Source organism: Sapajus apella, unplaced genomic scaffold (genome assembly GCF_009761245.1).
Source record: "Sapajus apella isolate SASKATOON/1434 unplaced genomic scaffold, GSC_monkey_1.0 scaffold24, whole genome shotgun sequence".
Classification (NCBI taxonomy): Eukaryota; Metazoa; Chordata; class Mammalia; order Primates; family Cebidae; genus Sapajus; species Sapajus apella.
Genome location: NW_022436964.1, coordinates 8,823,251 through 8,839,780, shown reverse-complemented (window position 1 = coordinate 8,839,780; position 16,530 = coordinate 8,823,251). Strand labels below are relative to the sequence as shown.

Sequence of the window (16,530 nt, the reverse complement as noted above, 5' to 3'; positions counted from 1 at the left end):
TATATAATGAGATTAAATTAGGGTGGTGAAGGGAAATACATCAACATACGTCATGAAAGAAACAATGTCTTCTTCCTCTAGGTTTGATCACCATTGTTATAAAATCTGTCCTGAGAAGACCTACAGCGAGGAACTGGAATGCAAGGCATGCAATAGTAACTGTGGCAGCTGTGACCAGAACGAGTGTTATTGGTGTGAAGAGGGCTTCTTTCTCTTGGGTAAGTCAGAAAATGGCACCGTCTAAGGTGAGAACCAGGCACTGGAGTTCCACCCAGTCAGGACCACAGGAGTGCACATGTGATTGGTTTCAGGGTCTGTGCGTGTGGGCACCTCTGGCCCAAGAAGGAATTTTAATTTGGTTTGGAAATAAACATTAGCCAGGACCATCTCCTTCTGCTTTTATTACTGAAGCATGGTTCCTGTTCCACTGATTAATCTCAGATATTTTCAAGCTGATGGAAACAAGACTGAACGGGATGGAGACAGGGAGTGGGGACCTGAAGATAAATGTTTTGGCATTGAAGCCACCTCAAATATTAAGAACTCTGACCCTTGTCTTGAGACTTAATCCAGCTTATATATCCCTGTGTACCATAAGAATCTAACAAGATCTTAGATTTTGGTCAACTCACTGACTTTAATGGAAATGGATAGTTAGGAAAGAAATAGAGTGTGAATCTTCCAACTGAGGAAATATTAACCCAATGCACTTGAGTTTGGGGGAGAATGAGAAAGAGAGCCCACAACCATCTTCAGTGGTTCTCTACACAGAGACTTATTTTATTTGTAGTTTTTCCAGGCCTCAAGGATTCTGTATTCGATGCTCTGAACCCCTTAATAGCCAATGTAAATTCTCAGTTGAAAGAGGACTTCGGTAAAAAGTGTCGGTTGTTTTTTTTTTTTTTTTTTTTTTTTTTTAGACGAAGTCTCGCTCTTGTCAACAAGGCTGGAGTGCAGTGGCACCATCTCGGCTCACTGCAACCTCTGCTTCCCGGGTTCAAGCGATTCTCCTGCCTCAGCCTCCTGAGTAGCTGGGATTACAGGCACCCTTCACAGCACCTGGTTAATTTTTGTACTTTTAGCAGAGACGGGGTTTTGCCATGTTGGCCAGGCTGGTCTCGAACACCTGACCTCAGGTGATCCACCCGTCTCGGCCTCCCAAAGTGCTGGCATTACAGGCGTGAGCCACTGCGCAGGGCCTGGATTTATTAAAACACATTTCTTGGTTGAAATAAGCTAAAGCCATCTTGGTTTCTTTAAAAACAAAGGCAAAACTGGGCACAGTGGCCTGGCCAACTAGTGAAACACCATCTCTACTAAAAATATGTAAATTAGCTGTGCCTGGTAACACACACCTGTAGTCGTGGCTACTCAGGAGGCTGAGGCAGGAGAATCACTTGAACCTGGGAGGTGGAGGCTGCAGCGAGCCAAGATTGTGCCACTGCACTCTAGCCAGGGCAACAGAGAGAGAGACTCCATCTCAAAATAATAATAAAAATAAATGCAAAGAAAAATGTCCCTAAGATTTCCTCCAGCCTCTTTAGAACTTGGCCTTGCATAGAGCACCAAAGCCTTCGTGCTTTCTCTCTGTGTTCTCACACAGGTGGCAGCTGTGTGAGGCAATGTGGCCCTGGCTTCTATGGTGACCAAGAAATGGGAGAATGTGAGCGCTGCCACCAAGCGTGCGAAACCTGCACAGGCCCCGGCCGTGACGAGTGCAGCAGCTGCCCAGAAGGACTGCAGCCGCTGCGTGGGATGTGTGTGCGAGCCACGCAGACCCAGGTGGAGGGCAAATTCTGGAACGGTATGTGCCTCCCAAACAGAGATCACAGGGTCTGTGCGTGAGGGCACCTCTGGCCCAAGGAAGAATTTTACAGCAAAACCTCCTCTCTAGAAAAAAAATACAAACATTAATCAGGCATGGTGGTGTGCACCTGTAATCCCAGCTACCTGGGAGGCTGAGGCAGGAGAATCACTTGAACCTGGGAGGCAGAGGTTGCAGTGAGCCGAGATCACACCACTGCACTCCAGCCTGGGGGACAAGAGCAAAACTCCATCTCAAGCAAAACAAAACAACACAACAAAAAACTCTGCATGGATATATGTAAGGAGGTTAAATTAGGGTGGTGAAGAGGAACACATCTACATACATTATGAAAGAAACGATGTCTTCTCCCTCTAGGTCTGCTCACCATTGTTATTGAACCTGTCCTGAGAAGACCTAGGTAGGGGTCCAGCTGCCTGCTCTGCTTTCCTCCTTCTATAGCCCCGGGTTTTTAGTTATCCAGGAGAAGAAAGGCTGTGCAGAGAATCAAGTTGATCCTGAGTCTCTCTGATGCTTGTGGCAGGCGTGGATAGGAAGCTGAGGTTGGCATTCAGCCAGCAGAGAGAGCCCAAAGGGCGATTTATGATTGGTCCACCCGCTTGAGTTCCTACCTGGGTGAAGTAGACCCAGAAGCAAGTGAAGAGAGTCATCGAGGGAAATGGCCCCAGTACCATTTTCTTGGAAATTTCAGACTCACTTCTATCACAGGCATGTATCTTCTTACTACAGTAAAGGGAAATTTTACCTGTAGGGTAGGCTTTTCCAGTTAGACAAGGAAGAACTGCTCGAATGTGTTAGAGTTTCTGCTAAAAACAGATGGTCTCTGTGGCTGAGTTCTTAGAGCTTACCATGGTTCGAGCTTGCCTTTGAAAGATGCTCTTCCCAGTTGCAGACAGGGAATGCGTGGAGCTTCTGAGGAGGGAGGGCAGGGCACAGGTGTGGGAGCTTGGGGTCTGACAGCAAAGCCCTGCGGCTGCTGATTCCTCCCTGAGTCTTTAGAACACGCCTCCCCATACTTGAGCCTCAGTTGTAGGCTTCCTTGCAAGGTAATTACAAACTTTCAGCGACCTCTCCATGTTCGAGGTGGTTACAAAACAAAATCCTCTCCCTGCTGGAAAAATCTGACTCATGTTCTATGCAGAGACAACTCACAAAAACAGGAGCTGCTCTTCATTTGATCTCGAGGCAGGAATTTGTTAAAAGGGTCACTTCGGTGCAGAGGCAGTGAAAAGAGGGCTGCGCAGGAGGAGTATGCTAAAGGCTTGGGGGAGTGACAGTTCTGTGGCTTTCGCCGGGCTTGAGAGGAGGCGTGCCCATGGCTGCTGTCTACCACCACAGTTTTACACATGTGACTTCAAGGAAAAGCAGCTCAGAGATCATCGAAACCCCAGCAGCCGAAAGCCACGGAGAACACGGGCCCTATTTCAGAGACATAGCTGGAGATTATTCAATCCTGATTGGGATATCTTCTGTGAGTTATAGCTGAACCAAAATGCTGAAAATGAGTTTGTCTGGCATTCAGGCATTTTAGAGGCGGTGCAAGCCAAGAGGAAAATGGTCTGGTGCTGTGTTTCTTGCTGAACATCTGTATTTTATCTGGCGTCCAGATGATGACACGGTCCAGGGAGCCAAGAGTTAGAGCGGCCTTGATTCCCCAAATGATTTCACGTCCCTTCAACTGGACTACGCATTTTGCAAGCAGAAACCAGGCTTCAGTGGTTCCCTTTTGTCAAAGCACCACACCCACCCCTCCACATTTTCTACTATCACAATGTAATGTTTTTGAAGAGAGGGAGGAATTAGTGCATTTGGGGATTTTTCACTAATAGGGGATTGGGGACGGAGATGAGAGTGTTTCTCATGGCTGAACAAAAACAATCAAGTCAATGACAAAGCTGTTCTTTCCCATTCCTATGATCTATGAAATAAGACATGCAGACCATTAACACAGAGAAAAATCCATTTCTTCACTAAGCAAGGTAAAGCTATAGCTCCGCTTCCCCCAGCATCGTTCCAGCACTGAAATGGATAGTAAATGGGAAATGCATTCCATAAAGTCCTGGGAGTATTTGAGCCGATGCCTACAACCTTCTCCTGACTTCTTTTGTCTTAAAAAACAGGATCGAGAGTGTAATAGTAGAGTAGAGGGTTCCCGAGAACAAGCGCTAATTAGCCACACCTTTAAGATGATGGAAAGCAGATTGCAGTCATCCCGGGTCAATTCAGAGGAAACCCAGACAAATTACAGAGAGCTTTTGAGCGGATATAGCTGCCTAGGTGGTACCAGCACATTTTTCTGTTTTGCTTTGGGTTTCGTTTTGTTTTGTTTTTCAAACACAGATTCAGATTCAGGTAGGAAAGGTAAGATGACACACACTTCAGTCTATTCTTTCACCCATGCTGCTCCCCAGTGGAAACAAAAAGATCATGTTTGCATCTGAAGACCACAACCAAACCCATGAACATCTATCAGCACAGGCTAGGAAGACACCCTTGAAATAAAAGGCCAGCTAGAGTTCCCTGCACTCCTCTTTTAATAAGGTGGCTGATCAGGATGAGAATGACTATAGCGAGAGAGCCCCCATTCTTTGCCAACTGCCAACAAAGTGGGAATACCTCCCACCTAGTCCAAGGATGCAGATTCTTCCACCTATGAGACAGTGCCTGACAAATCCTCCAGCCAAGGCTAAGTAATCAAAGAAGGGGCTGGACTCTCTTGTTCTTTCAGCCACCAAAAAGTCACTGCACAAAGGTACAGATCATCCCCAGACCCTCTGTCCTGATCACAAGTATATTGTGACAATTATTTAGTGTCCCTAAGTGGCAGGAATAAAACCAATATTCAACAGGCTGCAAACAGCTTCAGCAGTGACTCAAGCATCCATCACACAGCCTTAGTGGAAAGGCTCAGGTGCGGCAGACCATGGGCTCTGAAACAAGATGATGGCTTCAGCTGGTTTCCTGAAGCCATTGTTTGGGAATGGCAACAGTTTCCTGTGTTACTGTTGAACCATTTGGATTTTCTTAAGTGGTTTCCACCCAGTAGTGCTGGAAAGTCCTAGGAGTAATTTCTGTATATTTCTCCTACCCCCTATTTCCATCATTGATTAAAACCATGTTACAGCAGGCTCTAATTACATACTCTGGTGAGAGTCTAATCTACAGAACACAGCCATAGTGAATTAGCTTTTTGTCTGACCACATCCTAACAATTTATCACTAGCCTGCCTCTTGATCTTAATTCTTATCCTTGGGGAAAGACTAGAGTCCCAGAGTTAGTCATAAACACTGAAAGCCGCTCACATGTGAAAAAAAAAAATCAGCTTCAATAGTGGGAAGATTTGTTGCCTAATAGTCACTGAACTTTAGAATAAACTTTAAAGATGCCATGGAAATCTGATTTTCTGACTTTGTAGATGTGTACAGCTGCCTCACTTAGAAATGAGTACACCATGTTTAGTTATCTAACCAACCAGAACACAGAGTGAAAAAAACACATGGCAGTGTGTAAGTCATTAAATGTTTGGCCAGCAGGGTGAAAGAACCATCTGTATCAGCTTGCACGGACTGTTACATACTCAGGAGTTCTGTAAGTGGATTGTTAAACCATTGACAGCTTGAAATTAACTGTGGTGGGAGTATTTACACCACAAAAATTGGAAACACTACAAATCAGTTTTTTGGTTTTTCATTTTTCTAGAGACCTGTCTCACCAGCAACCTATTACTTTGTCTTTTATCAAACTGCTTCAGAATTTAAATTCATCACTGAAAAATTCTAAAGCCTATGTCTACACCCTCTAGCAGATGTGGGCTTTAGAGAGTGACACACGTGAATTCAAATCCCGGCTCTGTGATTTGTTAGCTGTGTAACCTTGAGCGAGTTACTCATCCTCTCTGAGCCACAGTGTCCTTGTCTATAAAGTGAAAACGTGAAACTGCCTCACAGAAAATCATTTTAAGAATTAAGTGAGAGAATACATCTAAAGCTCTCAGGACACATTAAAGACTACTTTACTCCCTAGCCTTTGACTCGATCCAGTTTTAACGCTTGAAACACTAGTTTGCTTTGAAAGCAGCATTCCCCGGCTCATGAAAGGCAGCAATCTGGGGCCATGCGTGGTGGCTCATGCCTGTAATCCCAGCACTTTGAGAGGCCAAGGTGGACAGATCACTTGAGGCAAGGATTTCAAGACCAGCCTGGCCAATGTGGTAAAAACCCATCTCTCCCAAAAATCCAAAAATTAGCCAGGTGTGGTGTCGTGTGCCTGTAGTCTCAGCTACTCAAGAGTCTGAGGCATTAGAATCACTTGAACCCAAGAGGCAGAGACTGCAGTGAGCTGAGATTGCACCACTGCACTCCATCCTGGGTGACAGAGCTAGACTCCCTCCAAAAAACAAACAAACAAAAAAAAAAAAAGCCGTTTGGGAGGTTATAGAGATAAATAGAGGTCTGGGGGAAATGGCCCCAGAAAGAAGGCAGCAGATAATGGTAAGTCAGGATGCCTAATAGGCAGAATCCTGACTTAGCCAAGAATGTGTACTCACAAAGATGTTGAGAGCAACTTTATTTATAATTTTAAAAAGAGAAGGGGACAATCTTAAAAATATAACAAAGGAAGAAAGCTAAGTGAATTACCATTTATACAAATAAAATATGCAAACCATTAAAAATGATGTTTTAAGACCAGGCACGGTGGCTCATGCCTGTAATCCCAGCACTTTGGGAGGCCAAGGCAGGCAGATCACTTGCGGCCAGGAGTTTGAGATCAGCCTGGCCAATATGGCGAAACCCCGTCTCTACTAAAAATACAAAAAATTAGCCAGGCATGGTGGTGCTTACCTGTAGTCCTAGCTACTCAGAAGGCTGAGGCAGGAGAATCGCTTGAACCCAGGATCCAAATGTTGCAACAAGCCGAGATTGTGCCACCACACTCTGGTCTGGGTGACAGAGCAAGACTCCATCTTAAAATTTAAAAATTATGTTTATGAGGAATGTTAATGACAAGAGAAAATGCCTATGAGATGTATAGTGTTAAATGCAGTATGCAGGGTCAGTCTTATGTATACGGAGTTTGTAAATGATCACACATCTCTACATAGCTGTAATTATACTCACACTCGATATGAAGATGAGACCTCCACATGCCACAGTATACACACCAGACGTTTCTGGGTGGCGGGATTATAGGTGAAGTTTATCTTCTTTATCCTTTTTGCATTAAGAAAAACTAAATACTTTATTTTTTTTAATAAAAAAGAAGCTGTGCCCACTGCAAACCTATCTGTGGTGAAGAGCCTGCTGCAGGAGCGACGAAGGTGGAAAGTTCAAATCAAAAGAGGTAACAGGGAAATAGGGAGGCGCTAATCACAGCAGCAGAGACCGTCTCTGGAGACGGTCTCTATGGAGAAATCACCCCAAGAAGCTGGGAGGCCAGTTGCAAATGGGGTGCAGAGATGCAGAGATCATTAGAGAGACATGGAGAGAGAAGGGGGCCATAAACACAAAATGTCAGTGGGCACTCAGAGGGAAGACTGTGAGAACTTCAGCAGTGGAGATTTCTGTAACATATAAGGATGTTCCCGACGTGCTAAATGGTCATGCCTGGCAGAGGCTAGCAAGAAAAGCCTCTGTCCTTGCAGAACGTTAATAGGCTAAGGAAGGACCTTGCTTTCCCAGTCACCGCAGCATTTAGAAATCACAAAGACTGGAGAAAACTAAATGGTTACCAGTAGGAGACAGAGAAGTCAAGTCGATATATTCATACAATGGAATACTATGGAGCCACCAAAAAGAAGGAAGAGGTGACTTATGTACTGATAAAGAATGATCTCCAAATACATTGCTTGTTCACTTTACAGGCAAGGTGATAAACAGTGTGAATAGATACAGTTTGTATGAAAAAGCGTGGAGATGGGATTGGGAGGGAGACATCACAGTACACGCCTTTTCTCCATTATGCACCATGTGCGAATTATGTATGTAATAAAAAATAAATAGAATAAATAAACCCCTTGCTTTATGTAGTTTAGCTAGTCATTTCTAAAGAATGAACACTGTACTTTCTGGGTCAAAGTGGTTCGTTCATTCTTTCTTATTTATTTTTATTTATTTATTCATTCATTCATTCATTTTTTGCAGTCCTGTCCAGTCTAGAATTTCTGGAATGGGAAAAAGAGAAACTGTGATCACGGTTAAAATTTACTTGCTGAGATTAAGACCCTTATTTTTTATGATAAAGAGCTCCTGCTGGGGAGGACTTGATCCCCTGCCCAGGACTAACTGCTTAGTTAACTGCTTGTACAGATCTCCCTCTGGTGGGCATATGAAGACATTACAGAACTTTATTTTATTTTATTATTATTATTTTATTTATTTATATTTTTTATTTATATATATTATTATATATTTATTTATGTTATTATTTATTATTATTATTTTGTTATTTTTTTTAAGAGACAAGGTTTTCCTATGTTGTCCAGGCTGGTCTCAAACTCTTGGCTTCAAGTGATCCTCCCACCTTGGCCTCCCAAACTTCTGGGATTACAGACATAAGCCACCGTGCTTGGCTGACATTACAATTTTTATACCAGATGTATGTGGTAAAGTATCAAATTGCCAGAATGTGAGATACATGTAATTATAAATATGTGCACATGTGTAGATATAGACATTAAAGTTTACACAAGTATGAGAAAAGTAATGAAAACTCATGTCTTTATAAATGTATTTTGGTATATAAATGATAACATCAAAGGAAAGTCAGTCTGAAGCCTGGACACACAACACTGAAGATTTGCAAGGTGTTCACTGTTTAACGAATATTGTTGTGTTGTGATTCTTTGAACAATGCTCTCAGCCATTCAGTGAGCATCGTGACTGATATTAGCAACGGGATGGTTGCTCACCTTTTGGCTGCCTTCTCTTTTGCGCTGAATGATACTGCAGGTTTAAAAAGCCTTCAGGGACAGAATCAGTTACTTTGGGAGGCACTCAGAACACGTTTGTGACAGTCCTGTGGCTAAGGTGGCTCTGCATAAGGCTAAATTCAGCCCTTAGCAAATTCCTTAGTCAATCATCACCTTTAATTAGTATATTGGAAAGCCAGGGGGCCAGCTGCAGTGGCTCACTACTGTAATCTCGGCACTTTGGGAGACTGAGGCAGGTGAATCACCTGAGGTCAGGAGTTTAAGACCTGCCTGGGAAACATGGTGAAACCCCTTGTCTACTCAAAATACAAAAATTAGCCAGGCTGGGTGCCGGGCACCTGTAATCCCAGCTACTTGGGAGGCTGAGGCCAGAGAATCTCTTGAACCCAGGAGGCAAATGTTGTAGTGAGCTGAGATTGCACCACCGTGCTCCAGCCTGGGTGATGGAGCAAGACTCTGTCTCAAAAAAGAAAAAAAAAAGAAAACCAGGGTAATTTTTTCTCTTCAAACTAGGATAAAATCAATGACCCAGCATGGCAGCCTAATCATTTCTATCTCCATCTCCATCTTCACCTGTATCTGCACCTATCCCCGTATCTGTATCTATCCATCCTATCTATTTACGTATCTTTCTGTCACCTGTATTTGAATCTAGTTTCCTCTATCACAAAGCTCATCAGCTTTGTATCCATGACTATCATCATAGAAGCCAAGCAGTGCCTCCTGGTGCCACTCAGGTATGAAACCAGAGGAAAGGGAGAGGGGAGTAAAACAAGGCTCAGAAATGGAGTGGAGCAGTAACAGGAGAGAGACAACGGGAAGAAGTAACCACCATTCACCGCACCAGAGTCACGCACTCGACACACATCGTCTCATTTCGTCTTCACAACAATCTATAAGGGTGGAATCATTTTCTCTCATTTTAGAGACAAAGAAAGTAGGACTCTGAGAGTTTAATTACTGTATCCATGGTTACCCTACCCTTCGGCGGCACAGCTGGGATCTGAAGGCAGGTGTGACTAGAGAGCCATCTATACCCGGCTGACTCTCAGGAGGAAGAAAATGAAAGGCAGGAGAGGAAGGACAGGAGAAAGGGAGGGAGGAGGTAATGAAGGGAAATGGTAAGATGTCAATACTGATTGAGGGTCAGGGTCATTTAAATCCCACATTCTGCACTAGAACTTCATTTTCTGATTTTTCCCTGTGTGAGCCGTGCTGATTTCTGAGCAATCCCTGAGCTCTCGTCAAGGTCTCAGTATGTATTGATTGAGTGCTGTCATGGAAGCTGTTCCATCTCTGAAATTGTCCATGGAGTTGCTGAGGCAACTTCCTGGGAAACCTCCCCATCAAATGCTGTTGGAGGGAAAGGGAGAAGGGAACACACACTTCCAATGTTTCCCTAGTTAATGATGTATTAACCTGGGACAGCCTACTTAAAGCCTGACCAACCAGAAAACTCATGAGTGGGGGATAATTTTGATGTTTAATGTTTGATGTTTAGTTTTGATGTTTGATTTGAGACAAATTTAAGATGAGATTAATTTAGGTTGCATACCACAGTAGCTACTCTAAAGAACACAGAGACCCAAACATTGGCCAATAATAAAATCTGATTTTCAAAGAACAAAAACAAAAAGAAAAGAAGTTTCTTTACTAGAGGCACAATGACTTCTCAATTATCACCTTGGAGTGAAGAGAAATGGTCATCTGGCCAGGTGAGGTGGCTCACGACTATAATCCTAGCATTTTGGGAGGCTGAAGTGGGTGGATTGCCCGAGGTCAGGAGTTCAAGACAGGTCTGGCCAACATGGCAAAACCCTGTCTCTACTACAAATACAAAAATTAGCCAGGTGTGGTGGTGTGCACCTGTAATCCCAGCTACTCAGGAGGCTGAGGCAGGAGGATCACTTGAGCCTGGGAGGTGGAGGTTGCAGTGAGCCAACATCATGCCACTGCACTCCAGCCTGGGCTACAGAAGGACACTCCATCTAAAAAATGAAAACAAATGATCATCCAGCAATAGAAGTGATCACCTTTGACTCATAAACTCATTCACGATGCATACACACAAAACAAACTTACTCCCTCCCATTTTTAACACACAAAAGAAGTAATCATTTGTTAGTTCAGATATCCTCACAGTATTTGAGGCTGTCTTGTAAGATACCCCATATTCCTGTGCTGTCTTTCTTGATAATCAATTGCCAATCAAACCTTGATAATCAATTGCAAATGAAGGTGTAAGAGAAAAAAAAATGAAGTCTACACAATGGCAATGAGCCAGTGCGGACAATCAATCAGCTACTGTACAATCAAAAGGATTCCATTTGGGGCAGGAAAACAGATTAGGTTACCTATGAGATCTTTTTTAGCACAAGAATCCTATGCACCTGTTCAAAGGAGAAGTCTGAACTATTGTTTCTTTCTCATGCAGATATTTTGAATAAATATGAGACTTGTCATTATTCTTGTAAAACCTGCAATGGATCTGCAACTTTGTGCACTTCATGTCCCAAAGGTTAGTATGTTGTGTGACAGAAGATGGCAGCAGTCAAGCCAATTCATTGAAACTCACATGTAGTAGCCTGGACAACATAGTGAGACACATGTCTATAAAAAAATTAGAAATTAGCTGGGCATAGTGGCATGTCCCTGTAGTTCCAGCTACTTGGGAGGCTGAAATGAAGGATTGCTTGATCCCAGGAGGTCAAGGCTGCAGTGAACCATGATCATGCCACTGCACTCTAGCCTGGGTGACAGAGCAAGACTCTGTCTCAAAAAAAAAAAAAAAAATTTCTTAATCTAAAGGCATGATGAAGAGGGAGGAAGGAATAAGGGCAACAACATAACAATTTGATAATTTACCAATTGCATCATCATCTATAAAAACAAAAATCATAAATAACATAACTTCCCTGAATTAGGGGAATCTTTTACTTAAATGGTACACTGACATAAAGAATGTTTAAGTGGGCTGGGCGTAATGGCTCAAGCCTGTAATCTCAGCACTTTGGGAGGCTGAGGCAGGAGGATCACTTGAGGACAGGAGTTGAAGACCAGCCTGGCCAACATGGCGAAACCCCATCTCTACTAAAAATACAAAAATTAGCCACATGTGTTGGCACATTCCTGTCATCCCAGGCTACTCAGGAGGCTGAGACATGAGATCACTTGAACCTGGGAGGCAGTGGTTGCTGTGTGCACTCCAACTTGGGTGAGACACTGTCTAAAAAAAAAAAAAAAAAGACTGTTTACATGATCATTATGAAGTCCATGTTGAAATGTACAATATTAATAATGGGATCTGATACAAAAGCAAAAAAATTTACCATAGGCAAGCCACGATTGTAATCATATTAAATATAAAAGGTTATACTCAAAAAGCTAAAGCATTTTTTTAGAATTCTGGATTTGAGAGTGATTTTGAAAATGGTTTCCTTAATGAGTATCTGTTTTTTTTTAATTAAAAAAATAGTTGGATCTTCTGTTAAAAGGAGAGTTAGGTGGAAGAGTTGTAACTATGGGCTGGGTGTGGTGGCTCACGCCTGTTATCCCAGCACTTTAGGAGGCCAAGGTGGGTGGATCACCTGAGGTCAGAAGTTTGAGACCTGCCTGGCCAGCATGTTGAAACCTTGCCTCTATTAATTATACAAAAATTAGCCAGCATGGTGGTGCACATCTGTAGTCCCAACTACTCAGGAGGCTGAAGTAGGAGAGTGGCTTGAACCCAGAAGGCAGAGACTGCAGTAAGCGGAGATCTCACCAGTACACTCCATCCTGGGAGACAGAGGAAGACTCCGTCTCAAAAAAAAAAAAAAAAAAAAGAAACTTGCAACTATGTCAGTGTCCTAACAAGACGGGCTTTGGGGAAGCAGAATATTAATAGATTCTATCAAGCTGGACATGTACAGCTGCCTTAGACCAGGAAGACACAGACAGGGTGTTAATAAGACTGATCAGCTGGGCAAAGGGAAGCCCCATCATGACCTATACCTAATATCTGGAGAAAAGGAAAGAAACGGCAAAAGCCTTTTGCTGTCAATTGCCTTTCTAGAAATGTAACTCACCCTGGAGGACTTAGCATCACTGCTAAATATTTTGGTAAGCCTGAAATAAGTGCCTGGATACTTTGGTCTTTGGAAAGGCTAAAAAGGCCATGTTTCTGCGTGGAGAAACACATGATGACTATTCCCGTCTTCCCTCTTCCCTGGATTTCTAGGTGCATATCTGTTGGCTCAGGCCTGTGTCTCCTCCTGTCCTGAAGGCACATGGCCCTCTGTAAGGAGCGGGAGATGTGAGAACTGTACAGAGACCTGTGCCATCTGCTCTGGAGCCAGTCTTTGTGAAAAGTGCCAGATGCAGCCTGGCCACCCTCTCTTCCTCCATCAAGGCAGGTGCCTCTCCAAGTGCCAGGAGTAAGTTTCCTTTCTTCTTTCACTTCCTGCTTGTAATCACTCTCCTATGGTCCTTTGGGAGCAATTCCTTCTTATTTACTGAAAAACTTCTCGGCTCTATGAGTGCCCACAGAAATGTCCTCTGTTGACTGACATTGCCGTGGGCCACAGCGGACTTATGTGAGGCCAGATGCCCACTTCTCCTTTGTGGCTATTTTATGCATATATTTTTACTTTTATGAAACACATGTTCAGGGGCTGGGTGTAGTGGCTCACGCCTGTAATCCCAACACTTCAGGAGGCCAAGGTGGAAGGATCACCAAGAGTTTGAGACCAGCCTAGGCAACATAGCAAGACTCTGTCTACAAAAAATTTAAAAATTAGCCAGTGGGTGCCTGTAGTCCCAGCTACTTGGGAGGCTGAGGGGGGAGGATCCCTTGAGCCCAGGAGTTCAAGACTGCAGTGAGCTATGATTGTGCCACTGCACTCCAGCCTGGATGACAAAGCAGGACCCTGTCTCTTAAAAAAAAAAAAAGCTCTTTTCCCATCTTGTATTAATGATCAACGGTTGTCAGTCTTTTTTCTCCATTATTAAGGTAAGACTGTGATGTGAATTTCTTCTACAGGTTTAAATAGGTGAAGCATTAATTTTAATAAATAACACCTGGTTAGTTGTTTATTGACTCCCCCTGGTTTCCTTGGTCTTCTGGTTTGTAATTGCTTTACCCTCCCTACCAACGGTCCCACCTCCAGAATTTACTTAAGAAGAAAGTTGGAAATAGCAAATGAAAAGTCCAGCAAGAAACTTTCAGCAATAAGCAACAGAAATGCCAAGTGAAATGACTGAGACACAACAGGGTGTACTATCTCACAAACAAAAAGGTTGGAAGTCCAGCATGGGTCACTTCAGCGGCCAAAACGCTCATCAGAAAGCCCAGTTTTTCTGTTTCGCTCTTGTACCTTAGTTCGTCCACTCTGGCGCCAATGCTGAGCCCACACTGTCTGTCTCCGCACCGGACCCTGTCGCCCCATGCAGCCGCGACTAGGACCAGGAAAGGCGATACCTCCCTTTGTTGATCCCTTTCTTGAAAGAAAAGAAAATTTCCGCAGACTTCCCTTTTAATCTCAGTAGCAAGAATGCATCACTAATACCTCCCTAAATCAATCTTTGGCAAAAAGAATGAAAACATAAGGACTGGACTGGCTTAGGCTGAACAAGATTCACCCCTGAACACCCAAATCAGAACTCTGACAGCCATGAAGAATGGAGAGAGGGAGGCAGAAGATGAATTTGGGGTAGTAACTGGCAGTGTCTACTTTGAGTTAGAATTGTCATTTGCCCTCTTATGAGAAGAATTTGATTAAAACGACACCTGTTTCCTAATGACCTGTTTGTTTTCATTACAGAGACAGACTCTAGAGTATAAATATAAGCTATGATATTTACACTCAAAAAGCATCTAGTCTAGTGTAGAAGCCAAGTATATTCAGTTCAATAACACAGATACATATTTAGCACCAACTAGGTGTAAAAATTGATACCGATACAATATCAATGTATTGTATTGTGTATGTGTAGCTCAGTGGAGTTTATTCTTCTACCAACAATTGATATTGGTACTGATATTGATATGGGAAGCTAAGTTAAAACCAAGTGAAGGAAGTCTGAGTCTGCAGAAGCCTTACAATCCAGTAATAGAGGTTTATATCAATCAGCGTCATACTTCTCAGAGCCTTAATATACAGAGAGATAAGAGATTCCAAAGGGAAAAATATTTCAAATCACCATAATTTTAATGCTTGCAATGTCCAGGTATTGTGCTAAGAGCTTTGAATGTATGATCCCATTAATTCTCACAAGAATTCTCTTATCCACATATTATTATTTTCCCTCACTTCACAGATGAGGAAAAGAACATCAGGCTTGATTTTATCCATCAAATACACAGTATGGCCAGAATTTGAACCAAACCTCTCTGGCACCGAAGTCCAGGTGCTTAACTATCACTCCATGCTGCCTTCTTGTACAATTGAGTATTTTTTAGAATCACAACTTTATTGAGATATAATTCACACACAATTCACCCCTAAAAGTGTATAATTCACTGGTTTTAGTATATTCACAGAGTTATGCAACCATTACCACAATCAATTTTAGAACCTTTTCATCAATCCAGAAAGAAACCCTATACCCTTTTAGCTGTTATTCCTGCTTTTTCCATTTCCCCAGCCCTAAGTAACCACTATCTCTATAGATTCACTATTCTTGGACATTTCCTATAAATGGGCTTGTATAAAATGTGTTCTTTTAGCCAACTGTGGTGGCTATGGTGCACACCTATATTCCCAGCTATCAGGAGCCCAAGACTGGAGAATTGCTTGAGCTCAGGAGCTCAAGGCGAGCCTGAGCAACATAGCAAGACCCTTCTCTGAAAACAAAAACAAAATATATACAACCAAAAAGACAAAACATGTTTTTTGTTTTGTTTTGCAATCGACTTTTTGACTTAGCATAATGTTTTCCAGCTTCATCCCCAGCTGGGTATTTGAGCTTGATGGTCACTAGCTCTTGAAGGATTTTGTTCAGCAGAGAGTGGAGGAAGGGTAGCAAAGGGTCAGAGGAAGAGAATCCAGGTGACAAGGCAGGTCAGGAAACTCCCAGTCCTCCTTCCCCAGCAACCGAGCTCCACCCCACCCAGCAAAATCAGCCAAGTGTTAACAATAAAGCAAAGGTGAAGGTCAGGGACCTGCTTACCAGAGTCAGTCATTGCTTTCTCAGTGGTAGGACTGAACTCTTTGTCGTTATTATTGCCTTATTTATTTAATCATTACCCTTTTCAACTCCCTCTTGAATTCTTTGAATGTTCCAGGAATTGCCAAAGCATTGAAACAAGGAAGAAAGAGATGCATTTTGCTTTACTCCAGTTAGCTGATTGCTCAACAATTTTTTCCTCCGCGTCTGGGTTGAACCATTCTCATGGAACAATGGGATACTATGAAGATATACAGCCATCAAGAGAGTCTATATTTTTTTGAGCAGTGGGAAAGTTACTAGCGTGGCCTAGGAATATTGCAGAATTACGAGCATATGTCGTCCTGTTATGGGTAGGATGATCTGATTATGGCAGAATCCCTCATCTTTGTGTTCACAGAAACAAAAAAAAAACCAACAACAGAAGACACAGAGTCTGAGGAACATATAATATCCAGTTTATCTTGGGAAGCTTTATTGCTGTTTCTAAGAATCACCCTTTGAGTGTGATCCATCCTAGAACAGCAATAATATTTATAACAGGAACATAACCTGCAATGACACGGCATCCAGATATTCAGAGTTATTTGTAAGTTAGCAAATATAGTATTTGTTCATGAAAAAAAGTTT

General features: G+C 42.8%; 1 protein-coding gene across 2 annotated transcripts in view; it reads left to right on the top strand.

Moving 5' to 3' along the window:
- Positions 1 to 16,530, top strand: part of PCSK5 (proprotein convertase subtilisin/kexin type 5) — a 463,699-nt gene that overhangs the window by 411,542 nt on the left and 35,627 nt on the right. Inside the window, exons 26-30 of one of the 2 annotated variants that reach the window (XM_032290887.1) lie at positions 82 to 218; positions 1,604 to 1,804; positions 7,086 to 7,166; positions 11,189 to 11,272; positions 12,974 to 13,169. In XM_032290887.1, coding sequence (XP_032146778.1) covers positions 82 to 218; positions 1,604 to 1,804; positions 7,086 to 7,166; positions 11,189 to 11,272; positions 12,974 to 13,169 — 699 coding nt within the window. The remainder of the gene's footprint in view (positions 1 to 81; positions 219 to 1,603; positions 1,805 to 7,085; positions 7,167 to 11,188; positions 11,273 to 12,973; positions 13,170 to 16,530) is intronic. The other variant, XM_032290888.1, reaches the window with a different exon arrangement.